This window comes from Balaenoptera ricei, chromosome 7 (genome assembly GCF_028023285.1).
Source record: "Balaenoptera ricei isolate mBalRic1 chromosome 7, mBalRic1.hap2, whole genome shotgun sequence".
Taxonomy (NCBI): Eukaryota; Metazoa; Chordata; class Mammalia; order Artiodactyla; family Balaenopteridae; genus Balaenoptera; species Balaenoptera ricei.
Genome location: NC_082645.1, coordinates 93,444,172 through 93,471,407, shown reverse-complemented (window position 1 = coordinate 93,471,407; position 27,236 = coordinate 93,444,172). Strand labels below are relative to the sequence as shown.

General features: G+C 42.8%; 1 protein-coding gene across 3 annotated transcripts in view; it reads left to right on the top strand.

Moving 5' to 3' along the window:
- Positions 1-27,236, top strand: part of PLEKHM3 (pleckstrin homology domain containing M3) — a 190,039-nt gene that overhangs the window by 16,272 nt on the left and 146,531 nt on the right. For all 3 annotated transcript variants that reach the window (XM_059928564.1, XM_059928565.1, XM_059928566.1), the window contains exon 2: positions 7,284-8,203. In XM_059928564.1, coding sequence (XP_059784547.1) covers positions 7,603-8,203 — 601 coding nt within the window. In that variant the 5' untranslated portion in view covers positions 7,284-7,602. The remainder of the gene's footprint in view (positions 1-7,283; positions 8,204-27,236) is intronic.

Here is a 27,236-nt window from a genome sequence, read left to right as displayed (position 1 = left end):
AGTGGGGTGAGAGAAACACTAGACATTAAATAATAAGTAAATTGAGTGGTTTGTTAGAAGATGGTAGATGCATAAGGAAGAAGGGTCCAGCCAGGTGATCAAGGTTAACGTGAGCAGTAGTAAGTCATGTTGATAGTATCTACTCTTGTTATGATATGATGAGAATGGCACTTTACCTCTGTAGTTTTTCTCCCCCAAATATACAGCCCTAGTCTTAACATGAGAAAACATTAAACAAATCCCAGTTGAGAGACAGTCTATAAAATACCTGACCAGCACTCCTCAAAACTGTCAAAGTCATCAAAAACAAGTAAAGTCTGAGAAACCGTCACAGCCAAGAGAACGCTAAAGAGACGTGACAGCTAAATGCCATGTGGTATCCTGGATAGGATCCTTGAACAGGAAAAGGATATTAGGGAGAAGTTGAGGAAATCTGAACAAAGTATGAACTTTAGTTAACAATAATGTATCAATATTGGTTCATTAATTGTGACAAATGTACCACATTAATGCAAGATGTTACATAGAGGAAACTGTGTGTGGGGTATATGGGAGCTCATTGTACTGTCTTTGCAATAATTCTTTAAATCTAAAACTGTTCTAAAATTAAAAGGTTATTAAAAAAAAATAAAAAACAGAGTAAAGGGGATCAGAAGTCCAGGGCAGAGACACATGTCATAATTTAAAATAGGGTGGTCAGGGGAGGCCTCATTGAGAAGGTGACATGAACAGTCACTTAAAGAGAGAGTTCACCATGTTGGTATTAGGAACCAATGCAAAGACCCTGAGGTGAAAACATGTCTGCAAGTTGGAGAACCGGCAGGGCAGCTGGTGTGGAAGGGAGGGTAGGGGGTAAGGAGAGTATGAGGTCATAGAGGAAAAGGTGATGGAACCCATCAGGTGAGGGCTTTTAGGCTGTTGTTATTCATGTGCTATACCGTGTGCCGGGAACCATGCCATGCATTGTCCTATTTAATTCTCTCAACTATTTTAGGAGAGAGGTATTATTAACTTGCTGATTTTGCAAATGAGAAAACTGAGATTAGGAAGTGACTTACTGAAGTCCCATTCCTGGTAATTGATGGAGCTGCCATTCCTTTCTTCCTCCTGAGACCCAAAGTTGTCACTCCTGACTTCTTCCTCCTCTCCTCAGGGGGCTGGACTAGATCTTCTAGGCCAGGAATTGGCAAACCACAGCCCGCTGGAAAATCTGGCCCTCTGCTTGTTTTTTGGTTGTTTGTTTTAAGTCGTGGTAAAAAACATACAATTTACCATCTAATCATTTTAAGGTCAGTAGTGTTTATATTCACATTGCTGTGAAACAGATCTCCAGAACTTTTCATCTTGCAAATCTGAAACTCTATACCCATTAAACAGTAACTCCCTTTTCCCTCCTCCCCTCCAGCCCTGGTAACCTCCATTCTACCTTTTTATTTCCATGAATATGACTTCTTAATATACATTGAATCATGCAGTATTTCTTTTTGTAACTGGTTTATTTTACTTAGTATGATGTCCTCGAGGTTCATTCATGTTGTAGCATGTGACAGGATTTCCTTCCTCTCAAAGGCTGAATAATATTCCATTGTATGGATATACCATATTTTGGTTATCTGCCTGTTTTGTAAATAAAGCTTTATCAGAACACAGACATGTCCATTCATTTCCATGTTGTCTATGGCAATTTACCCCACTACAGCCGTAGACCTGAGTAGTTGCAAAAGTGACTGTGTGGCCTACAAAGCCTAAACTGTTTATTACTGGTTCTTTACAGAAAATGTTTGCTGAGCCCTGTTTTACTGGGGAGACTCTGAAGGGTTAAGAGAAACGATGTGGAGGCTGCTTTAGAAGGAGGAAGACAAGAGGCAGGAAGACCCTGCTGCCTTTGTTGGGTGACAGAGACATGGGTATGGGACTTGCCCTCGAGAAGCTTATAGTGTAATTGAGGGAAAAAGACAGTCTGCAAAGTTGACTTGTTTAGTGATGCTTTAGATATTTGGTGAAGGGAGAGATCCGAAAGGACTGAGTCTCAGGAAAGACTTCATAGAGGGTTGGGATTTGGGATGGGATGGGATGGATCGGATTGCTAGAGTGTGGAGGAGTGCATCAGCCTTCTCACCACACCTTAACAGATGAGTAAGACATTGGAGGCATTTAGAGCAGTGTCTAAATAGTAAGTGCTCTCTAGAATGTAAGTTCCACAAGGGTAGGATTTATGTCTGTCTTGTTCACTGTCGTATCACCAGTGCCTAGAACACAGTAACTGCTTCAGTAAATGTTTATGGAATGAATAAATCACTGCAACTCTCAAATTCTTCTTAGCTATTTAATTCGTACTGTGAAAATACAGGCAAAGGGCTGGATCTCTCACATTGGTCTGTTAATTCATTTATTACACTAAAGAGTAATTTTTTTTGGCTGTTGTTAAAGCAGTACCTCTATTGTTTATTGCTAGAGATAATCATTATGTGGTAAGAGGAATGTAAGTCAGGTACTAACAACAAAAGAAAAAGGGGGAAAAGAAAACAATGTCGTGATTCTAAAGATAACCACTCAAAAATAATTCATTCATTTATTCAACAAATATTTATTGAACTGCAACTGTGTTTAGGGGGTCCATGGTGAACAAAATTGACAGTTGCTGCATAAGGGGATATTGACACCAAAACTAGTAATTACAAATGTGATGTGTATAACTTACAGAAGTGCTGGTGCCCTTCTGAACCAAGGCCCTTCTGTCCTTAAACAAGTACATTTAACCTAGTCTGGGACACCAGAGAATGCTTCCCTAAGGAAGTGGTTAAGTCCTGATTATTGTTTGCTGTGTGGCAAACTACTCTGAAATTTAGTGTCTGAAAACAATTTATTATCTCTCATGGTTCTGGGCTAACTGGACTCAGCTGGAAAATTCTCACCTGGGAATCTCTTATGATACTGACTGGGGCTGGAATCACTGGAGAGCTCAACTGGGCTGTCATTCAAGATGGCTTCTTCCCTCACATGTCTGGTGCCTCTGTGCTCTAGCATGTGGCCTCTCCCTCCAGCAGAGTAGCCTGGACTTTCTATATAATCAGCTTAGAGCTCCAAGAGACGGGAAGAGGAAGCCACCAGGCCAGTCAAAGGCTGCACCCCCAATGGGCACAGCATTATTTCTGCCACACTCTACTGATCAAAACATCACAAGCTTTGCCCCGATTCATGGGAGTGGAAAAGTAAACTCACTTCTTGATGGGGAAGTAGCAAGTTCTCATTGCCGAAAAGCACGTGGGATAGGAGATATTGTTGTGGCCCTCTTTAGAGAATACAGGTCTGTCACTTGATGTTAGATTGGACCCTGAAGGATGATTAGGTATTGATGCGATGGGCAAAAGAGTCCAGGAGGGAGTAACCCCTCCAGCGACGGGAACAGCCCATGGGCAGGCCTGGAGATCAAAATGGTAAACCTTGAAGGAGGAACTGAAAGGCCTTTGTGACTAAGTGGAGGAATGAGGGGAGGAAGAGTGGCATGGAAATGCTGGGGCACACAGTGAAGAGTAGAGTATGGTTTTGAAGGGTAAATGCATATTTACATTAGAAAGCAAAGAGAATAGCTGTGTAGGTTCCAGACAGGAGCGATGGAAAGCACTAACAGTGAAATTCCTAGAATAGGAAGAACAGATTAGCCCAGAGGACTTGGGGTGGACTTGGGGGTGGTTCAGGGAAATCTTACCCCAAATTACATAGCTAGGATGAGACAGAATTAGGATTTGGACCTAGCTCTGACTCTAGATCCACTAGCTTGCTATTTCTCCACTACATTGCTTACCACACTGCCTATGGAAAGTCATTTTATATAATAAACTTGAAAATCCCTTGCTAACCAAAAGGTGATTTACTCTTCCTAATTTCTTCCAAGCCATCCAGGCAAATACCTTCTAAGTTTTCTAGACTCAGCTCAGAGGGCACCTCCTTTTGAAGGCCTTCTTAATCTCTCCCTCACCTTTGCTGGCAAGTGACCCCTCCCTCCTTCCCCCACCAAATCTGTTTCCGTCCTCTATCAAGGCAGTTTTTTGGACTTATTTTCTTAGGCTCATCATGATAGACTGTGAGCCTCTTTAGGGCAAGGACTGTTATCTTATTCATCCTTCCATCTTCAGCATCTTGGACCTGTCGTGACCTTAATAGATGGTAGACGAGTGGTTTCCAGAATCCCTTGTTAAACAGCATTGAAATGGTTCTCAAGTTGAATTGTTACTGCCCTTAATGAGGATTAAATGAGGCATTGCATAGGGAAGTGTCCCTGGGACTTCTTACTTTCTGTGGACCTCAGTGTCCCCTCCGTGAAAGGTTGGGGTTGAGAGGATGATCTCGAAGGTCCCGTCCTTGTCTAACAGTCTACAATCTGAGAAGGCAGTGTGATGGAGAGTTCCACAAGCCCGCAGTGCTGGCTGTCAGTGGTTATATGCTCCTAGCCAGCCTGTGAATACCAAAGCAGGGAGCACAAAGAGTATATTCCTAGACATTTTGATTTAATAAAAAAAGAAAGAAAGAAAGAATCAGTTTGAAGGTATTTACTCTCTTTAGTATGATTAAAGACTGAATTTTAAGAACTAGGTAAGAAAAGGAATATTCATAATAGAATCTTAGCTGAATAACTTGGTGCTCTGCACCTTGGTGCCTCTTCTATAAAATGGGAAACTCATATTGTATTATGTTCATTTAAAATTTTAGTAAATAAAGAACTAGAAGTTTTAAGATTTATTATGTATTTCTTTTTCTTAGCGTCTGGTGTACAAGACAAAACTGAAAAATTCCAAGTTTCAAAATGACAGAAGTAGTGAAACTCTGCTATAGGATTCAAGAGACTCAAGGCTTAGCATAGACACGGCAAATGAAGCCATGTTTGCAGCTAGAAAAATATTATAACTGATCTTATCGCCAAAAATCAATCTGTGCCTTGCTTCATGAATGCTAACATAATAAATATGAAAATGTAAAAAGTAGACAAGTTCACAGTCATTACCACTTTATAAGAGGTTAGCCACCAAGTTCCTGTGACCTGCAAACCTTCTTGATAAATTTAAAATAAAGGGCTGTATATAGTAGTTTTACTTAAACACATTAAGCAATGTAGATTGGTGCTGTTGATTTAAATGTAGTGATTTAATGACCTAAGTGCTAAAAATGATTTTAATTAACCACAGAAATTGTGCAGTTTTAAAGAAGAAAGCACATTTATGTACCTTTGCAGCAACTTGCAAAGGTGTTGCTAATTGCCTAGTTTTACCGGCTTGTAAGTAGTTAAGGAAAACAAAGCTTACCTAGTTGTTTTGTTTCTTTGTTCGTTTTTTTGGTAAAGATACAAAGGTGTATGTTGAGCACATGAAGTGTGGCTAGTGTGACTGAGGAACTTTATTTGATTCTTAATCAGTTTAAATTTATTTATTTATTTATTTATTTTCTAAATTTTAAAAAAATATTTATTTATTTTTTTGGCAGTGTTGGGTCTTCGTTGCCGTGCATGGGCCTTCCCTAGCTGCGGCGAGCAGGGGCTACTCTTCATTGAGGTGCAAAGGCTTCTCATTGCAGTGGCTTCTCTTGTTGCGCAGCATGGGCTCTAGGCGCGCAGGCTTCAGTAGTTGTGGCATGCGGGTTCAGTAGTTGTGGCTCATGGGCTTTGGAGCGCAGGCTCAGTAGTTGTGGCGCACAGGCTTAGTTGCTCCGCAGCGTGTGGGATCTTCCTGGACCAGGGCTCGAACCCGTGTCCCCTGCATTGGCAGGTGGCTTCTTAACCACTGCATCACCAGGGAAGCCAAGTAAATTTAAATGTAAATGGCCATGTGTGGCTAGTGTCTACCATACTGGACAGCATCACTGTTCTCGTTTGGCCTGGCCTTGGAGATCTAGCATTTCCCAGACAGTGTGGTTAGTGTTAGGATTCTTTCTGCCCAGCCCCAAGGCTGGACCTACTCATAGGCCAATCCTCAAAGCCTCAGGGAGTTTGGATCCTGAAGCCTTTTTGCAAGATGACTGGAAGAATTGTGAAGTCCAGAGTCATCATCAGGCATTACATAATCTAACCTTAGGAAACACAGCACAAGAACATTCAGGTTAATGAAAGGGCCATTCTCCCTCTCTACTTCCCCCTTGCACCTTTGAGCCTGACAAACCATCAGTGCTTTCAAGGTTTGTGACAGGACTCATGCATTTATGACTTTCAGACTGATAACGATATAAGTGCAGTCACAGAATTCCTCGTCTCTTTGGCTAACTCTTTTAGGTCAGTATCACAGAGGTTTGCCGGGGCAGTCTTTTCACAGCTGCTCTCAAAGGCTTCTCTGTGTGAGTAAAAGCTGCTGACCTTAATTCCCCTTATCAAGAGTCCCACCCTGCTCTGTGTAAGTTCTAATACAATGTAGTGATGTGTACTCTTTTTTTTTTTTTTTAAGATTTTAAATTGTATTTATTTGTTTATTTGACTGCATTGGGTCTTCGTTGCTGCACGCTGGCTTTCTCTAGTTGCGGCAAGCTGGGGCTACTCTTCATTGCGGTGCGCGGGGTTCTCCTTGCAGTGGCTTCTCTTGCTGCGGAGCACGGGCTCTAGGCACGTGGGCTTCAGTAGTTGTGGCATGCAGGTTCAGTAGTTGTGGCATGCAGGTTCAGTAGTTGTGGCACGTGGGCTCCGGAGTGCAGGCTCAGTAGTTGTGGCCCACGGGCTTAGTTGCGCCACAGCATGTGAGATCTTACCAGACCGGGGATCGAACCCGTGTTGCCACATTGGCAGGCGGATTCTTATCCACTGTGCCACCAGGGTAGTCCCAGTGATGTGTACTCTTGACAGTGGAACTTCTCTGTAGGTGTTGTCCATGTTTGGGCATGACTGCCATGGAAGAGATGTAAAGATGAGGAAGTAAGAGGGCAGATTTATGTATATAGAATACAATGGGGCTTCCCTGGTGGTGCAGTGGTTGAGAGTCTGCCTGCCAATGCAGGGGACACGGGTTCGAGCCCTGGTCTGGGAGGATCCCACATGCCGCGGAGCAACTAGGCCCGTGAGCCACAGTTACTGAGCCTGCGCCTCTGGAGCCTGTGCTCCGCAACAAGAGAGGCCGCGATAGTGAGAGGCCCGTGCACCGCGATGAAGAGTGGCCCCCGCTTGCCACAACTAGAGAAAGCCCTCGCACAGAAACGAAGACCCAACACAGCCATAAATAAATAAATAAATAATTAAAAAAAAAAAAGAATACAATGATATAGAATACAATGAACTATGTGCCAATGTTGTTCTTTTCATTTTCTTTCAGGAAATTAAAGATGGTGGTGACATTGCCTTGACAAGCACTTCCTGTTGTCTTTATAGAGGTCTCACTGAAGAATAATCTCAAAGGAATGTTTGTCTCCCAGTACCTTTGTTGATGATTGTTGTCATCTAGCAGATGCTTTTAATGTCCCAGAAAACATCAACCACCCTTGTGCTTGACCTGCTCTGGGCAGCTGAATGAAAGTTCCTTCCAGTTGTTTCCAGAACTCTGTTGCCCAGAACACCTCTCTTCGTCGGGTGAATGTTCATGAAGCCCTTTCCTGAACCAGCTTAGGAGGCTTAGGCCGCTTGGAGCCTGTGACATGGAAGCTTTGGAAGTGGATGATATCAGCCCAGCCCTGGAAGTTACTGAGGATTTCTTTAGTACTTTTGATAGTAAGCTAGAAAAGGCTGTGCAGCAAGCAGAGGTTTATGGGATTCAGGAAGTCCCTGAACTGGTGGGGCATGAGGTCCTCAGTAACATAGACAATGGTGCCATCAGAAATGTCTCCTCCCTGGGCAAGGGAGGCATGATCTGGGACCATTGTAAGACCAGGTTCTTAGAAACCAAAGCTCAAAATGTCTTCCCTGCCAAAGAACAGTTTATGGTCCAGAAAGGGACAACCCCAGATAATCTGTCCTGGATGGAACAAAAGGAAGCTTCAACCTTTGAGTTTTTCAACATCTGTCAGCGTCGGAGGGACAGACCTCGTTCTGTGAATGACTTATTGGATGAGACCTCTACTTTTAAGCCCGGCCATGCTCGATCGAGGTCCGATGTTACCCAGGTGGACTGGCGGGTGGTCCTCAAAACCACGCCTCTGCAGCAGCAGCAACAACCACCTCTTCAGGGCCCTCACTTCACCAGGCCGTCTTTCCTGTTGTCCTCATCAGACAAGGTAGAAGATGCTCAAGGAAATATGGGTATGTTTTTATATCTGACTGCAATTAAACAATTGTTGATTTTCCTTTGTCTATCTTGCATCTACCTCATGAGACTCTTACTCTCCATTGTCCATGTCTGGCTTTGCCTACTTAAGCCCCCTCTTCCATTTACCTTTGCACTTACCTTACCTGAAGTCTACAGTCTTCTTCCTCCTAGGAGGAACTGAGTGAAAAGATGACTGCGGTTAATTCTCCTTTCCTAATCTTGTATGTTAGAATCAGAATATTCTCATGATTAATGTAGTACTTTCCTTTGAACATTGTATGATACCACTTATTCACATTGGTAGATGTTGATCAGCTCGTACCTTGGCCATAGTCTTGTGATATGAAGGATTAAAAGATGTGTGAAGACACAGTCCCTGCCCTAAAGAACTTCTCATTAGGTTGAGGGGATCAGACACTCCCAGAGACTCACGAAGGTGCCCAGTGGTGAGAGAAAGGAGGTGCTCAACTGAAATGCCTGGGAGGGAACTTTTGTTTTACTTTATATTGTTGGAATTTTTTTTAAAAAATGAGTGAGTGGCAGCAATTGTCAGAGGATAGAGGAAGGGGAAGACATTCTGGGCTGGGCTTGTCAGGAAGGGCTTGTGAGACGTGGTGGAACTTGAGCTGGACCTTGAAGGACACTAAGTTGCAGAAAGAGAGTCACAGTTGGAGGACACTCGGTCAGGATTATGGTGTGGACCAAGGGGGAGACAAGGAGACCAGGCTGACCCTTGAGGAGACCAAAGGATCTCATGGCGGTCGTGGGAGGAAACGTTTGGAGAGGTTGGTTAGGACCTCATGGTGCAGGGCCCTGATTTCTTTTTTCCTTGTACTTTATACACACACACGCACACATGCACATGAATATGTACTCATGTACTCACACATGAACTTCCTCTTCTGTGAGACATGACAAACCATCCCTCTGTTTCCCCCAGCATTTTTCTTCACCATAACCTCATTTATACAGGCTATCCATTTTTCTTACTGATGATTCTTCAGTTATCCTGCTTAACCTCTTAATTTAGATGGCTTCTGCTTAATTAACTGGGGATACTATTTTATGTACTTAACTGCTATTTTAGCATTTCTTCAATCTCTATCATTGCTTGCTACTCCACTGATACATTTAACATTGTATTTTATTTACTTATTTTACATTAAATTTTAATTAATAACATTTAGTTTGTAAGTATAACTCGAGGCAAGGATATGGTATAGTATGTCCATTAAGGAAATGCAGTCTTCCTGCCTATGAGGTGCTACATTATTTTCACACCCAGTTCAAATCTATCCTTTTAAAATACTCTTTTTCCCCCACTCAAATTTATGACTTGTAATTCCTCATCTTCTCTCCTAGACTTTCACCAGTCCTCTGTAACATCTAGCCAAATGGTGATCATGAGAGTAAAAAGAAAAGGACATTATAAAGCACAGGGCTTGGTAACTGGCTAGACATTAGGGGATAAACAAGTTGCTGCGACCTCAGTGCCTGGCAGAATGAGACCTTTGCCTTGGGCTCACGTACAAACAGTTGTGCTCATTGATTAGCAAACAACCTCAGTTTTTGTTTGGTTTCTTGGAGTTCACATAGATTTTTTTTTTTTAATCACTAAACCACTGTAACCATTCTAAATCCCTGGCATAAACCAAGTTAAGAGGATGTCGTATTTCCAATTTTATTTTTTCCAATCTTGTTTGGATTGTAAATGCAAGAACCAGCCTTCCTTGGGTTCTCTAAAGGAAGCTAAAGAAAGAACCTTCCTTAGCTTCCCTCTTGAGGATAAGACAGACCATGATTATTACTTTTTAATTCTCAATTTAAAAAAGTTTGAGTATTATGTTGAAATATATGTACTGAGTGGTATTTTGAAAACTAAACTGTAACCAGTGGCCTTTGCAAGTATTGATATAATATAACCTGGCCCCCTTTTGGTCATCCACGGGATACGCATCCTATCTGGAAATAATAAGGTTGGGGAAATGGCCTGCCAAGTGTCTGACACCTGCTCCGTCTGGCATACTCTGGAGAGCAGGAGAGAGAAATCTTGTTCCTGTTGTTCACTAGGTAAAGGGCAGGGGCAAGCAGGGCCCACGGGCTGCCCACTCGTGGGCTGGGGGTGGAGAGGAGCTCTAGGTTCATGGCTGGTCACCCACTCTGCCAACTGTAATTTTCACGGCGTTTGGGAGAGGTGAGGAAGTGCCAACACCCACGTGCATACTAGTCAAGATCAGCCAAGATCTCTGAGTGAAGTTCACTTTAAAACCTTTGAAAGTAGCCATCCAAACTGAAGAAAGGCTTATTGTCTCTCCTGAAGGCATATGCCAAAAGCAGAGGGAGGCGGTATGGTATCTTGGCCAGAGCTGTAGCTGAGGACCCAGGGGTCAGGATCTGAGGATCTGGGGTCAGGCCAGATCTGGGGTCAGGCCAGATCTCTTCCTTTAGCTTCAGACTCACGTATCCGGCTGTCTGGTGAACACCTCTGCTGGAGTGTCCCACAGACACTTCAAATTCAGTGTCCAGAAAGGGCCCGTCATCCTCACATCCTCCACTCTAGCTGTTCTAAAAATTAACAAGGGTTAATGAGAGGCTAAGGGCTCCTCAGAAGAAATAAAATGTAGTCAAATGGGTCTCCTTTGAGGAGGGCAACTTGGTGTTTTTTTGTGTGTGTGCATCCCAGGAAGAGCACCTTTACTAAACAGGAAACAAAACGTGCCAGGAATCTGACCAAATACACAAAGCAGCAGGTGAGATTCCTGATGGGAAAGAATGACTCCCCATGGAACATAAATAGATCCCCTCAAAGTACATATATTTCACCCGAGTGTGTACATACATATGTAATATATTAAAAGAAATTTGGTTTCTACCACGAGAAGTTACTCAGCAACAATAAATCAACGTCGCACCTGAGACAGGGAAGTGCGGGCACTGCAGCCACGTTGTAAACCGAGGCGCACCTCCGTCCTGCACACGCCTCCCCTCTGTGCGCTGTGCACACTTGCTGGCTGGGGGCTTCTCTCTGCCCCTCCCCCCGGGCCCAGCAGATCCAGTGTTTGTAGAAGAGCGAGTCAGGGAAGAAAGGTGGCCTTGTGGTCTCGGAGCCCACCCTGCAGAGCCCAGGAGCTGGCTGTAGGGGAGAGGCAAACACCCGAGGCCACCGCCACCTGCCTGGAGGGCCGCCTCGGCTCTGGGGTGAAGGGAAGCGCTTGGGACCCCAGCAATGGCACGGCAGTGCGCCTGGTTTTCAACAAAGAGTGTGTATCTGGGGTCTGCCTGGGGCCCTCCAGACCTTTGTAGTTTGGCCAGCGGGGGCTTCTCCTAGAATCAAATGGCTTTTGGGAGGGGAGTAGAGTTTCCAGAGTCACCAGGGCTCAGCCCTGTGAGTGTGTGTATGTGCGTGTGCACACGCCCGCATACACACGTGCTTCAGTGGAGGTCAGCAAGTTGCAAACAGGTGTTCTACAGGGGCGCGCTCAAATAGTGTCTGCTTTGGGGTCAGTTTGTCACTGCGTTCTGAGTGTCCCCATGCCAAAGTGGATTTGTTCAAAAGATGCCGGTTGCTAGAGGCTACAGATACAGAAGACTCGTTACACACTGGGGTGTGCAACCCTCTCAGGGCGTGGCACAGAGTTTTAGTAACAAAACAAACAGAAGAAATGCACGGGAACCCTCTCCTCACTGTAAAGCCCTTTCCTGGCACCACAGGCAGATGGGGAAAGGCTATCAGGGTTTTGTGTCTAGCCCTGTCACTGTCTTACTTATGGGCTTTATTACTTTGTAGTCTTGTGTTTTCTCCAGTTGATTTTTATTTTTTTCTGGATCCTCTTTCTGAGGTCCCCTGACTAGCTTAAAGACTTAAACCAGGAGTGGTTCTTCTTCTCGCCCGCAGCTTCCTCCTCTTTTGCCACCCTCATTCCCTCCCTTTCCTTCCATAACGACAAGCCCAAGGGTCTTCTTCATTAGGTAGGGCCTCTGTGTCTTCTGCCTCGTTTGGCAATGATTAACTAGGCTTGTGAACCTTACTGAGGATAAATGGTGCTTTGGGTATAAAGCAAACCAGATTTTGGCATATTGAGGGCAGTGGGTAGCTGGGGTATAGTAAGAGTTGTTTGGCTAATGGGCAAGCCTGTCTGAAGAAGGCCTTCTGGTCAGACAAAGTAACATATTGGTTAAAAAAATGACTATAAACCTAGACTGTTAGAATTTCATTCCTTGTTTCAGTACTTACTAGCTGTGTAACATAGGGCAGGTTTCTTAATCTCTCTGAGCCTTAATTTTTTTTAGGGGGGCCATAAAGTGTGGAATAATAGTAGTACTTACCTCAATATCTTGTGAGCATTAAATGGGTTAAAAGATCTAAAGTGCTTCTTAGAACCATGTTTGGCACACAGTAAACAATAGATGTCTTAAACATTTAATAATATTATTATTACTATTACAATTGAATTTGGAAGTCATCCATGAGAAGCAAAGTGATACTACCAATCACTCCTAGTTTTCCCTGGCATAGTCAGTTTCATAAAATGGCCTCGTAATAAATATTTCTTGAATTGGCCTTCCTGCACTGTACTTTCTCATAGCTGTTAACTGGTTTGTTAATGGGAAGTAAACCATCCATGCCCTCTCTCATACTGATTTGTCATCAACTGTTTACTGTCTTCTACACCAGAGTTTATGGTCACTGAGGAAGGGATTGTTTCTTATGCATTGCATTATCCTCAGTACCTAATACAGTGCTCTGAATGTTCATACATCCTGAAAACATTTTCTTACACGTGAGATGAATGTGTTTCTGATCAAAATCAAGCTGATAAATTAAGAACATTAGTTCTTTAGCTGGTTTATGTCCTTCTAGAAAAAGAACAACTCCACCCTCTTTTCTGAGGGCCTTGCACCATCATCTAGCATCTCATACCTTGCACATCCTCTCTGTGAAGTTCTTTAGCAGCAGGAAATGAAGATTTGCTTTCATCTCAAAGGCTGCTGTGCACTATCCTTGTGATAAGAGAGAATCAAACAGATACGGCTTGTAAAGTAGCCCCTAGTGTTGGAAGAATGGTGCCCTGGCCTTGGAGGAGTCTCCAGATACCATCTCAGACTCTGGGGTCGCACAGGCATGGTTACGATTACCCTTTGTAGAGGAATCTGACTGCTGTTTGGTGAGCACAAAGCCTGGGGAGATAATTGTGGTGCGCCCTTTAGTCTTTCTGAAGTTGGCAGTCACGTGAGGTAATTTTTTGCATCCCTCCTCAACTTTTCCCTGTTCCCTGATAGTGTTTCTTTACAGAAGGCTATTGCTTTGGATTTGAAGATCACTTCTTTCCTAGGTTTTTGGTATATATGAGAGCAGAACACATCAAAGAGATTAACAGCCTACTTGTTACTATCAAAGCCAACATCCGAGCACCTGGTGTGTTCATCCTCAGGATAAGTGAGAGAGCCCAGGTGGAAAGAGAAGGGAAAAAATAACAATAACAGCAACAGACACTTAGTTCACTATTTTAAGTGCTGTGCAGATAGCAGCTTATTTAATTCCTATAACACTCCTGTGATATAGGTATTTTTATTGAGCCCTTTTTAAGGATGAGGACACTGAGAGCTTAAGTAACGTGCTTCCCGTCCCCCAGCTACTAACAAGTGGGTCCTCGGTTTGGACCCGGGCACCCTTTCTTCAGACTCCATGCTCTTAACCACTAAGCTGGAGCTGGACCCCTACTTTGGAAGCCAGTCGTTCTCAGTCCCCAGAACCCTCCACTATAGAAGCCTTGTTGGCAGTCAGTCCCTGTGGGAGTAAAGGGTAGGAAGTGGTGTGGAGGGAACAGACCTGGGTGATAACGTTCATCAACTAAAATTACTCCCTCAGGGAATCACTGGTTAGGAAAACTGAGACCCACCCAAGCAGTCTAGCTAAGCAAGGATTGTTTCCTGCCTTTAACACATTTACCACATGAACAGTGCAGAGCTGGTCACAGTCCTTTAGGGGACCCATGAATCTGCAAGAGGAAGACTGTAACTTTGCCTTTCATACTCTTGAGTGTTATCCATACAGAAAAGCGTAAGTGAACCGACCCCTCTGGGTTTGTGACCACGGAAAGAAGGCTTCAGAGTTTTGCCCCATCTTTGGCTTCCTTCTTCAGTCTTACTCAGAAGCCTGTGAATGCACTCTAGAGATTTCATTGCCTCAGGAAGACAGACTATGCTAAGTGCTAGGGTACTGCCAGTGGATCCTACTAGGTGGATGGAGTATAGCTTGAATCCAATGTAGTTAAGACTACCTGCATTACCTGAGGATAGAATAGTCCTAACAAAAGGGTTAGGTTGTAAACTGATGGGGAAGGAGTAGATCTAAGGCGAGATGGCAACAGCAGTTCTTTTTTATTTTTTTCAGCTTTGTTGAAGTATAATTGACAAAATTGTACGATATTTTAGACGTGCATCATGATGATTTGATATATGTATACATTATGAAAGGATGTACCCGTCCATTAAATAACACATCCATCACCTCATTTCAAAGGCAGCTATTTCTAGAGAACCTCAGGTAGGTGGTGGAGACCAAAGCTTCCTCAGCGCCAGCTCCCTTGCTCCTGCCATCCCAGGGTCTGCCATGCCCTAGGCAGCTGTAGCAAGGTGTGACTGGGAACTAGCCCTGAGGGAGGAGTCTGATCCCATAACCAAAATGGCTCCTTTTTAGTCCTAGCACTAATCTTCATTCTATACAGACATGCTCCTGACTAGTATCTGTCTTAACCCTTTCCCCCTTTGCACCGCTGCTACCCTGTTCTTGTTCACTAAGTAATGATACAGCCAGAGGCAGCAGGGAATTTCCTGTGGGATAAAAAAGATGGGGTCCTAACACGATAGAATTACAATCCAAATATAAACATATATTAAGGTAAGAACATAAAACGCCATAAGAACATGTGGACACTAGATATGTTATCAATATGAAAAATAGTTATACACACACTCTCTCTCTCTCTCTTTCATCCCTCTAAGTATATACACACGGTAGAGGAAGGTGAGGCTATATGGAAAGAACACTCATCAAGGACTTGCAAGCATTGTATCGTAGCTCTACCCCTAACTCACCATGTAGGTTTGGAAAAATCACTTGTCTACTGCCTTTGGTTTGTAAACCCGTGAAGCAGGTTAAATTATCTCTATAATCTTTCCCAACTCTAAAATGAGATTATTCTAGGATGTCGTTGAACTGACCTTGACTTATGGTTGTGTGGGAGCCAATTACTATAGTCAGAGAGGTAATGGAAGGTCATGATGGGAATATAGGTATGGTTGAAATTAGTTAACACAGAAGGATTTCCACGTGCCTTGTAACTCCACTTCTGGATGAACTGCTGTTGCAATTTTTCAAATAAAAAAGTTTTAGAAGAACTCCTTGGCATTAGCTATGGAGCTCTGAAACTCAGCAGACTGCCCGAATCTGACTGACTTTTCCCTCCCTGTGTTCACATTTTCATCTGCTTGGTAAGGGTAGTGGTCAACTGGGCTTTTGTTTCAGTCGGTTTCACTCTCTGGTGACCTGGTACCATCCCTCTGCCTGTTTTTCTTGTGCTGAGTACTTTAGGAGAAGGTCTCAAGCAGAGTTTTTCTGTAGGGCTAGAAAAACCATGGCAGTATGGTTTCTTTATCTGGAGTTCTATGTTACTCTGTTTTGATTCCCTTTTTCCCCATCTTTCACTAGAGAAAAAAAAAAAAAAGAAAGAAAGCCAAATTTGGGACTTATACTAAAATGACTGCTTTTTCAATTATGATGTTTCTCAAAAGACTTGGAGCCAGTAGAGGTGGGAATATTCCTACGGGCTTAGAACAAGTGAGGTCACCAGGACATGGGCTCTGCTGAATTTATGATTCACCCTTCAGCAAGATTAGTCAGTGCAAAGAAGTTGCTAAAATAGGTCACAGAAAGTTGATTTTATATGGTTGTATAGTTTCCATTGGTTATATTTTTCGGAAACCCAACATGCCTCATTGCCAGCCCTCATCCTGATTCCTAACAAATGTATATGGGAACTCTGAAAATGAAATGTCTGGCATTTTTTTGCGGTTGTTCTGTTAATGTGTTTTATCTTTCTTGGCTAAGGAGAACTATAGTTACTAATTTCACAAACTGCTAGAGTTACTTCCTTAAAACACAGATCTTTTGGTGCTACTCTGTTCTCAAAAATGAATCATGGTTCCCCATTGTTTACAAAATCAAGTGTAAATTTTCTAAAGCATCCAGATATCTTTCCCATCTTTCCAAGCTTATCACCTGCACCTTTCTTCACCCCATCTGTGTGCTAGTTTTGAATGTGCCTTGTGCGTTCAATCTCCTGGGACTTTGCTCATGATGTCTCTTCACCCACAATACCTTCTCTGTCTTCTTCACTTTTCAAAATCCTCCATTTTCTTTCAAGGACCAGTTCAAATGCCACATCATCCCTGAGACCTTTCCATATTTTTCCATTTTTTAAAAAAATTGAAGTATAAGTAACTTACAATATTATATTAACTTGAGGTACACAACATACCTATTTTCTATTTTTATAGATTATGCTCTGTATAAAGTTATTATAAAACATTGGCTATATCTCCTGTACCATGCATCACATTCTTGTAACTTATTTATTTTATACGTGGTAGTTCGTACCTCCTAATCCTTCTAATTCACCTATTTTGCTCCTCCTCTGACCCCTTTCCCCTCTGATAACCACTGGTTTGTTCTCTGTGTTTCTTGTGGTTTTTTTAAATTAAAATTTTTTTTTTCTCTTATTTTATGTTTCCATAGCACATTTTATTCTGCCGCGCATTATAGGTAATTGCTTGTACATTCATCTCCCACACTAGGTTAGCAGTTCTTTGATAAAATGAATTGTATTGTAGACAACTTTCTATCATATCGTGTATGAGCATATGCAAGGTGTTTGGTTGAACTCTATGTATTGATGCTTGGAAAATCAGGACAGCACAGTTTTATTTGCTTGTTTCCAGAATGAAAATGGCCTCTCTTTCATTTTTCCGTACCTAAAGCTTGAGTCAAGTTGAATGAAGCTTATTAGTATTAATACTGTCAATAAGAGCTATCACTTAATGAGAGTTAACTTTATGCCCAGACCTGTGCTAAGAAGTATTCATCCATTATCTTATTTAATATTAATAATAGTTTAATATGTTAGACTAAGAGATTAATATTTTGCTGATTTTTCAAAGGAGGAAGCCAAGCCTTAGAGAAGGTAACCTCACCCAAGGCCATCTGGCTAGTATGTGGTGGAGCTAGGATCCCAAGCCAAGCCCATTCTGGAGGCCACACATAACCACGCTCTAATACTGCCTCTCAAGTCTGAGGAAGCTTAGGCCTCATCCCCTCCACCACAGATAAAGCACAGTGTCATCTAGATTGAAAGTCTGGAGGTTGGAGTTCCACTCTCAACTTGCACACTCTGTGGTATAACCTTGGCCAAGACATTTTGTTTCCTGGAACCTCTTTCCAAATCTGTTAAATCAGTTAGAATGCGTTTAGAAGGAAGTAATAGAAACTCAGCTGAAAGTGGCATAAACAGTGAGGCCATTTATCATCTTATTTTTTCACGTATCTAACAGACAGCTATTGGACACTTAGTGAATATCAAACACTGTATGCAGTAAACACTTAAGGACACCTACCTCTGGTGGCCCCAGGGTCATCAAGATCCAGGCACTTTTCATCTTTTTCCTCTGCTATCCTCAGTATATTGGTAGTGTCTCTTCTCTCCCTCATTTATGCAAGATGGCTACAGCAGTCCCAAGGATATATATCGGCCGCCAAAGTCAGGAAGGGAAAGCAGGGCACTTCCTCTGGGTCTCTTCCCAGAGGACCCCAAAAGCACCTCGTCTGCAGCCAGAACTGGGTTGCATGCCTTCCCCTAAAGCAATCTCTGGCAAAGGAAAATACGGTTACTGATTGGGTTACACAAATCATGATTCTTTTTGTGGGGCAGGGGAGAGGCCATCTCCACAACTGAACAAAATTAGGGTTCCGTTGGTAAATAAGGGGGAGACAGTTGATAGGCTGGAGGCACCTGACATGTTCTACTTCAGATAGGGCTGGGCTGAAGAGATTTCTAGTCCCTTCTGGCTCTAAGTTTCTATGATTCTGTGTTACCCAAAGATATAGCAATGGAATGCCACTTATCTTAAAATCTGGTGGCCTAAGTATGAGAGATTCTCTTATACTTAATTCGTATAGATTAATGAAACAGAATGAGAAGCTCACGATGGCCAAGACTGAGCATCATTTGAAAGTTGATGTTTGGAAATGTTTTCTGGGTCAAAAAGTTCTGTAAGCACTAGAAATTACCCTTGTCACAGAAGGCAGAAAACCTCTGAATTTAAGAGGTTGGGTCTGTGATCTCCTGGTCAGGTTCACACTTGAGAAGTGAAATTGACCAGGTCTGTGTTGACTTATGCACTATCACTGTTGCTCATAGCACAAAGAACTTAGATGGAAAAGGTCCCCAGCTGGTGTGTCTAGCTAATACATAGCTAGATATGTTATGGATCTCTTTCTTCTAGAGCCTGCACAGATATGTCTTTTCCTCTAGGTTAATGAAGGGAAAACAAATGGGATATTCTCTTTTACCCGTAAAGAAAGATCTCCAAAGTAACTCACAGAAGAGATATCACTTGAGCCTAGTTCATTTCTACCAGAATAAGTTAAAAAATATCTGTGAGCACTACTGTGGCCAGCACTGTGTGAGGGCTTATATACCATATTGAAAATGTACAAAACACAGCCCCTCTTTGGTTCCTGTAGCATCATTCTCTTCATGTTCTTTGCTATGGACATTTGTGGCAGTGTCATGATTGATGTGCATCCTGTTAATTTCACTTCCCTTATGCGCCTCTAATGAGAACAAAGACCTAAATTTGGTTAATTTCCCCCTAGTCTCTGGCTTAAACACAGTTGAATAATAACATGAAACAAATAGACTTGGAAAACTGTTTTGTTAACCAGAAATGTGAAGAAAAGGACTTGATTGTGGTCTAGAATGTCAGAGAAGTCTTCTTTGAGGAAAGGATGTTCCAGCTGAGCATTGAGGGTTGAGCACACAGCCGAGGTGGAGATGAACACAGGCTTTGTGTGGGGTGGTCAGAGGCTAAGCCAGAACAGGACTTCATTTTGGAGAGCGGTGGGCTGAGCTTATGGAGGACTTTCAAAGCCAGACAGAGAGAATTAACATGATATGTTTGGCAAGAAGCACTTGAAAATTTCTTTTTTTTTTTTTTTTTTTTTTTTTTTTTTTTTTTTTTTTTTTTAAATTTTATAGCTACTTTTATTTTTATTTATTTATTTTATTTTTGGCTGTGCTGGGTCTTCGGTTCGTGCGAGGGCTTTCTCTAGTTGCGGCAAGTGGGGGCCACTCTTCATCGCGGTGCGGGGACCGCTCTTCATCGCGGTGCGCGGGCCTTTCACTATCGCGGCCCCTCCCGTTGCGGGGCACAGGCTCCAGATGCGCAGGCTCAGTAGTTGTGGCTCACGGGCCCAGCTGCTCCGTGGCATGTGGGATCTTCCCAGACCAGGGCTCGAACCCGTGTCCCCTGCATTAGCAGGCAGATTCTCAACCACTGCGCCACCAGGGAAGCCCGAAAATTTCTTGAGAGTCAAGATTAAAAGGATATTTTACAGAAAGTCTGGAAGCCGGCAGGGGCCAAGGGTAGTGGGGGGTGGGTTGCAGGGAATCTCCTTCCCTGTAGCTTTTGTGTCCATGTAAAGATTCATCAGTTAGAATGGTGCTCTTGGCCTCTCTCCCTCCCTTTGCACACTCCACCCCCGGGGAGGAGTAACTTACGGGCAACTTTAGGAGAGGAACCAGGCATGTGTAACTCAGCCGCTACAGGAAGCACTGATTCTGGTCCGCTCCTCTAGGCCTGCTCCACCACCCATCAGCCTTTCATGGATAGTCCCTGGGAGGGGAGCCTGTGCTGACCCAGTGCTGCGGGTGACTCACTGGTGAGTCTGTGGAATTCTGGGGTGCTACACACCTAAGCTGTGTCCTCCAGCTGGCTCATGTTTTGATTTCTATACATCTGACTACCCTCTATCAATCTCAGTTGGTTTAGAACTTGGGTGAAAAAAAGTGAGGCTATTTATTGGGTCCCCTCAGGCCCTAACAGTACATGGGGTGGATTGGTAGATGGAAAGAATTGAAGGGATGGAAATGAGAAGGCTCTGCAGTCATCATGATGTGAGGTGATGAGGACTCGAATTAGGGTGACTGTGGTAAAAGAGAAAAGTGGGACTTGTGAAGAGAGAAAGGAGGGCTGTCACTGGGCTATAAACTGTTGACAGGATCTGTCTGATTCACTTGGCATTTCCACGATTCTAGCTTAGTCCTTGGTGCATACATTTGACAAATACTTATAGAGCCAGCCACTGGGAATACGAAGTGAGAGAGACATTCAGGTCTCTGTCTTCAAGGAGCAGTTCTTTGAACGAAATAAAACAATGTTGTAAGATAGAGAGGGACTGAGGGGGGCCCTTTAACTGAGGTGCTGGGGGATGAAGGCCTCACTGAGAATGGCACCTTTGAGGTGAAAAGCTGAGGGAGTTGAATAAATCAGTGGAGCTGGGGGGAGATGTCCCAAACCTAGGATACAGCAGCTTCAGAGTCCTTGAGGCCAGAAAGTGCTCGGCTTGTTCAAAACCCATGAGAGGCTTTTGGCTGGAGCGAGAGAAGAAATGTGAGATGATGTGAGGGGAGGTCAGAGCAATAATCAGAGGCCAGATTGTGCGGAACAGAAAGTAGAGGCGTTAGAAGAATCTGGAATCTGAAGGAAGGAGACAGATTGAGCCATAGAAGATGTAGGTTCAAGTGAATAATTTTGAATAGACACAACAAACCTTAGAATATTAGAAGACAAGAGGAAAAGAGATCCATAGAGGGGTAATTTTCAGATGTTATAGAGGAAGAGATTCTGAAGAAGAGGGAAAGAATTAGGTACAGAGTGGAGGTGGAAGGGTTAGCTTTAACAAGGAGGCAAGAAGCTTCTTCTTTTGAGACCAGAAGCTAAAATAGGAAACATCTATTGAATACTTAAGATGTGTGAGGCATCGTTCTGAGAGTTAGTCATTTCTTCCTCACAATAGTACAATGAGGTAGGTGCTAATATAGCCCATTTTAAAGATGATAAAACTGAGACTTGGGTTGAGTAATTTGTCCAGGGTTACCCAGCCAGTAAGGTCAGAATTATGATTTAAACTTAGACCAGTTGGCTCTAGCACATGTGGTCTTAACCACTGTGCTCTGTCGTACTTGTATAGAATATTGGTTAGTGTAATGTTGAAGTGAAGCCAAGTATAGTATATGTAAAGGAGCTCCCTATGGTACACAAAGAGATGGTGGAATTTGCAGTTTGAAAAGACTAAAGAAGATGTGGAAAAATTGTTCTGGGATTGTGTTTGGGATCCATGAGATGAATAAAAGAATGAATTGTCAGGATTAAAGCTATAAAAGAAGTTGAGCAACATGAATCTATGTTTGACCGGTGCTCTGGTCTGAATATTTGTGTACCCCCCCAAAATTCATATGTTAAACTTCTGACCCCTGAAGCGATGGAATTAAGTGGAGGCTTTGGGGGTGCTCAGGTCATGAGGGTGGGGCCCTCATGAATGGGATTAGTCTCTTTTATAAAAGAGACCCTACAGAGTTCCCTAGGCCCTTCCACCATGTGAAGTTATAGCAAAAAGATGACCTTTTATCAACCAGGAAGCTTGATCTCACCAGTACCAAAGCTGGTACTTTGGTCTTGGACTTCCAGCCTCCAGAGCTGTGAGAAATAAATTTCTGTTGTTTACAAGGTACCCAGATTATGGTATTTTGTTATAGCAGTTGAAGTGAACTAACATACCTGTGTTAATACTTCTGTGTCTTCCTCGAGCATGCTGGTCTTAAATAGATGATGGTAACGATCCAGAGTTGGTGATTAAATCTGGGAAGTCTGAGCAAACAAGTTTTAACTATTGACTACAGAGTCTAGAGGAAGGAGTCCAGTGAAACAAGGAAGAGACTTTAAGGGGTGAGGTGGAAGGGCTTCATGTTTAAAGGTCCTTATAAGGATGAAGTGGAAGGTAGGTGAGGTGGAGGAGTGAGAAAAATGAAGGAGTACCTCATTGGAAGTTGGAAAGTACTTTGTGATGAAGAGGTCTAAGAGGTCTAGGCTGTTACTGTTGTGGAAGAGAGAATTAGGTCTCTGGAATCAAAGAGGGGAAGGACCTATGTTTATAAAGATCCTAAAACCAGATGGCAAATACATAACATGTATCTTTTCCCACCTCAGTGACATCATGGTGCTTTTTCCCCACTGAGTCTGTATGTGGCCTCAGCATCTTTCTCGGTACAGGGTTCCAGGCAGTCAGTAGCAGTCAGTGAAAGTTGCCTCCTGTCTCTGCGTCAGACAGTGCCAGAAGGGGCTGTTACTCCAAGGGTGCGTGGAGCTAAGAGCAGGCCAGTCAGTAAGAGGGGAAGCCCAGAAATTGGAGTTGAGGATTAGGGCTGAGACTTGAAGCCTAGAGGTTGTAACTAACCCCAGAGAAGCGTGCAGTCTTGGAGGAGTAAGTGGGGCTGGCCGGTGAGTAGACGGTTCTCAGGTTGTCTGTATCTGAGGGAGTCTAGTCACATTCTCCCATGCTCTAGGCTGTCATGTAGTGCTGGCAGCACCTGGGTCAGAGCTGTGAGGTGAGGTTGAACCAAGTGGCACTGTAGTCTGGGAGGTTGGGTATGGGATCTGGAAGTCAAGAGACAGTAGCAGTTGAGTACAGGTCATTGGCACTGGCCATTCATGAAGAAGAGCCAAATCATAGAATTGTCTTTGTTCTGAAGTGACGCTATGGTTCCTCCTTTATCATTGATCTGGAAGCCTCCTATTAGAGTCATTTGCCAAAACTGAATTGTAAGCACCTTGAGGATGTCTGTCATCTTTGGATCTCCAACAAAGCTTAGTGTTCTACTTTGCACATAGTTGGTACTCAGTAAATGTGTGTCAAATTGCTTTGCTCCCTTAGTTTTGAGCCCATGGGTAGTTGTAAGTCCTGTTTCCTAGGCTTTCAGATCTTAAAATCATCTATCCTTTTAGCTAACAATAGCCTAGATAACCTGTAGAGAAACTGAAAAGAAAGATGATGAAGGGCAAAGGAAATGTAATAAATCTGTTGAACTTCGAGAGGCAGTCCTTTTGGGCTTGTCTAGGACAGAATGTGGTTCTGTAGCATCATGGTACTCCATTCACTCTCTGCTTCGGCTTCCTTTCACATTTATTCATCTTGTTGTAAGAACTTAAATGTTTCCTTTAAATTTGCCTAGATAATTTTGATTTGGAACACTGACACCACATAGGCTTTTGAGTTCTTTGAAAATGTTAAAACGTTGCTCTTTATCTTTGATTTTAAACTATTGTCTGATCTTTGAAGTCCTATTCTTATGTCCTTCATGGTGCTGACTCAGGCAGTTCAGACTTTCTTGGTAAATTAAATGTTTACCTAAATGTTTCATTTATTGTGATCTGGGACATGGTGGTTTTTAAAAAAACAGAATTGCATAAAGTAACCCAAATGGAAGCACATTTTAATTACATATGCTAATATATGTGAACATGCCTAATTATTATTTATAATATTATTATTACACATGTATACTGTCTAAAGGCTTCCTATCAAACGCTCTAAAGTCTGGGCAGAAGGATTGTGGGTGCCGGGATGTGGAGGCAGAAACTTTTTTTAATCATTTCTTATTGATTTTCTGGGAATACTTTTATTATATAACTTAGTACATATTTGATGAGTGTGAAATAGTATCTGAAATATGAGTCATCAGGGTGGTGTAGCCATAGAGCCATGGGGCTTCAGAAGAGGACAGTTGTGTTCAACTAGAGGGGACAAAGAAAGGCTTCAGGAAAAGGTGAGATTTTATACTAGCTCTCATGTATGATGAAAACATGGGCAAGCAGAGATGCAGGGAAATCTAGGCAGGGAGGACAGTGAGAGAAAATGCCTGAGGTCGGGAGGGGCCAGTAGTGGAAGCCACAGCAAGTCCCCTGGCTGGAGTGTGGGGAGTGGAAGAGAGTGGCTGCAGTGTGAAAGGTCCCTGGGGAAATTCAACACGGAGGGGTCAGGCTAACATCCTCTGAACCTCCTAATCAATCTCCATATCCCTGCAAGTAGGACAACCACCTGTAACATATTCTTGCATAAAAAAAAACCACAACAAAACTAACTGGATCTTGAGATCTAAATAGCAGATGAGGGACTTCCCTGGTGGCGCAGTGGTTGACTCTGCTCCCAATGCAGGGGGCCCGGGTTCGATCCCTGGTCAGAGGACTAGATCCCACATGCACGCTGCAACTAAGGGGCTGGCGAGCTGCAACTAAGGAGCCTGCCTGCCGCTACTAAGACTCGGTGCAACCAAATAAATAGATAAATATTAAAAAAAAATAATAGTAAAATAAGTAAATAGCAGTTGATGGAAAACCTGGGAAACAGGAGCATTTGACTGATACAGTGAGGATACACTCAGCCAAATCCAGAATGTGAGAAATTCTACAGGACAAAGGAATGAATTTCTTCAATAAATACATGGCATGAAAAAAAAAAAGGAGAAAGAGGGAATTGTTATAGATTTAAAGAGGCTTAAAAGACCTACCAACCAAATCAAGGTGTGGACCTAAATCGAGCAAACCATCTGTATAAAGAAATTTTTTGAGAGAATCTGGGAAAATGAGATACAGACTGGGTATTAGATAAGGAATTATTCATGTTTTAGGTGTGAAACTGGTATATATATATATTCTTATCTGTTAGAGATACAGCCTGAAATATTTACAATAGAAATGATAAAATGTTTGCAGTTTGCTTTCAAGTATTCCAGCAAAAACAAACAAACAAACAAACAAAAAACAATAAAAAGCAAGAGTTGGAGAGGAGTGGGAGAGAGGAAACAAGAATAGCGGAAACCTGATGACTTTTAAGCTAAGGGGTGAGCCCACAGGTGTCCATTTTACTCTTCTCCATGCCTTTGACTGTGTTTGAAATTTTCCATGAGAAAATGTGTTAAGGCCAGTCTAAGGAGTTTGGACTTTATTGTGTAGCACCAGGAAACTTGTGCAGGGCTTTGGGCTGATGAGGAGGGCATGGGAAAGGTTATGAGTGATCCAGAAAGGTTACCCCGGTAACTGAGTGTGACATGGCGGGGTGCGGGGGGAGGACTTGAAATGGGAGCCCATTTAAGATCTTGATTAAGATGGTGGCCTGAGAATGGGAACTTTTTTGAAAACAGAAAGAGGAAATAATGGCAAAAGAGGAACTCTTCGGTGGGTTGGCAGTACAGAAATGAATCAGGTTCATGAGGGGGAAAAATCCCCTCTTCCTCTTCAATCAGTAGCAATTTTTGTCCTTAAGCCACTGCGCTGGGTACTGTGGGACCAGGAGGAGAGGGAAAAGGGGTCTTTGTTGAGGAGGAACTGACCCAGGTCTTTGTAACTAGCCACAGTGGAAAGCAATGGGGGAGCAAAGGGTTCTCAAGTTCTTTTTGTTTATGTTTTTGTTTTTGCTTGCTCTTTTTCACAAGGGAATTACTCTCTTATGGTTTCAGTGTGAAATTTACGGACACAGTGATTCATTTTGATCACCTTTCTCTATTTTCACTGGGGAAACAGCGATAATCTTTGTCAGCTGTTCTACCTGAACCATTTATGATATTAATTAAGACAGAGATAATATTGTTCATTCGTGAAATGGAACACTTTAGAAGAATGTATGTGATGAAATGATATGGTCCGGGGAAACAAAAGTTGAACTATAGTAAATGAATGAAAGCTTAGATTTAAGTATATAACTTCTGATTTGTGAATAGCAAAAATATTCAAAATAAACTTCAGATTCAGTAGAAAGTAGCAGCTAGAGATTAAAGAGAAATGGTAGTTCTCCAGCCCTCTACAGTCAGATAATTAATACTTCACACACAACATATTAATAAGGTTTGATATAAACAGGCCCTCCAGAAAGGAATACATGCTGAGAATAGTTTCCTGATCACATCTGTTCTCTTCTTGTTCAAGAAATTACACTACAAACTGCAGCCTATAAGGATGGGCCATTTCCTATGATTAACACCCCTCTTTTCTATCTCAGTTTAACATACCTATTTAGAGAGGGCTGAGCCGAGGTGGGGAGAAAATATTGAAACACAGTGCGTTCTTTACCTTATTCTGCAGCAAGAAGGTGGGGGAACTTTTGAGACTCCGTGTCAGACTTCTATTCAGTCCACCCAAGCTGGCATCTGCCACCCTAGCTTATACAGTCGGAAAGGAGTGAGGTTTGCTTCTGGCTTGGGTCCAATTATAGTTAGAATTTCTAATTCGTGGAAGCTGTTGTAAAAAGCTCTCAGGGAGGAAAGAAAAGGAGAGGAAAATTCCTAGCTAAAAGCAAGAGAGATGGTTTTTATTTTATTCGGGGATGCATGCCTGAGCTGTTGGGTCACAGGAGGGATGGGGATGGAGGGACGCGAGGTTATGGGTCTTATTATGGAAAAGGTTGAACTGTCATCGGCACCTGATGGAAATGAGAGGAGGAGAGGCGGCATCAGTGTCTAACAGCACTGCCTCTCTTACTGCATTATCAGAAAAGAAAACGGAGAATAGGCATCCATTATCTCTCTCTGCAAAGGGATTAGTGTGGGTTGCAAGAAATTAATGGCTTTTGAATTACCACAGAAATACTAATGAATGTCAGGAGCAGAGATGTAAAGCAGGTAAACTGGCTTTTCTCTGCCGCATTTCTCTCATTTTCTCTTTTGGTTTGCTATTTTAAGATCTAGATCTGTGTTACTCTTTTTTTTTTTTTTTTCTCCAGCCAAGATCAGAAATCATACCCTTTGGGAATGTGATTTCTCTTCTTCAGGGAGTGACTCAATTAGTTTGTGACCGTCTCCGACGTGTGTCAGCAAAAAGATTGAGAAACATCTCAGAAATGAAAAGCTCTACTAGGGA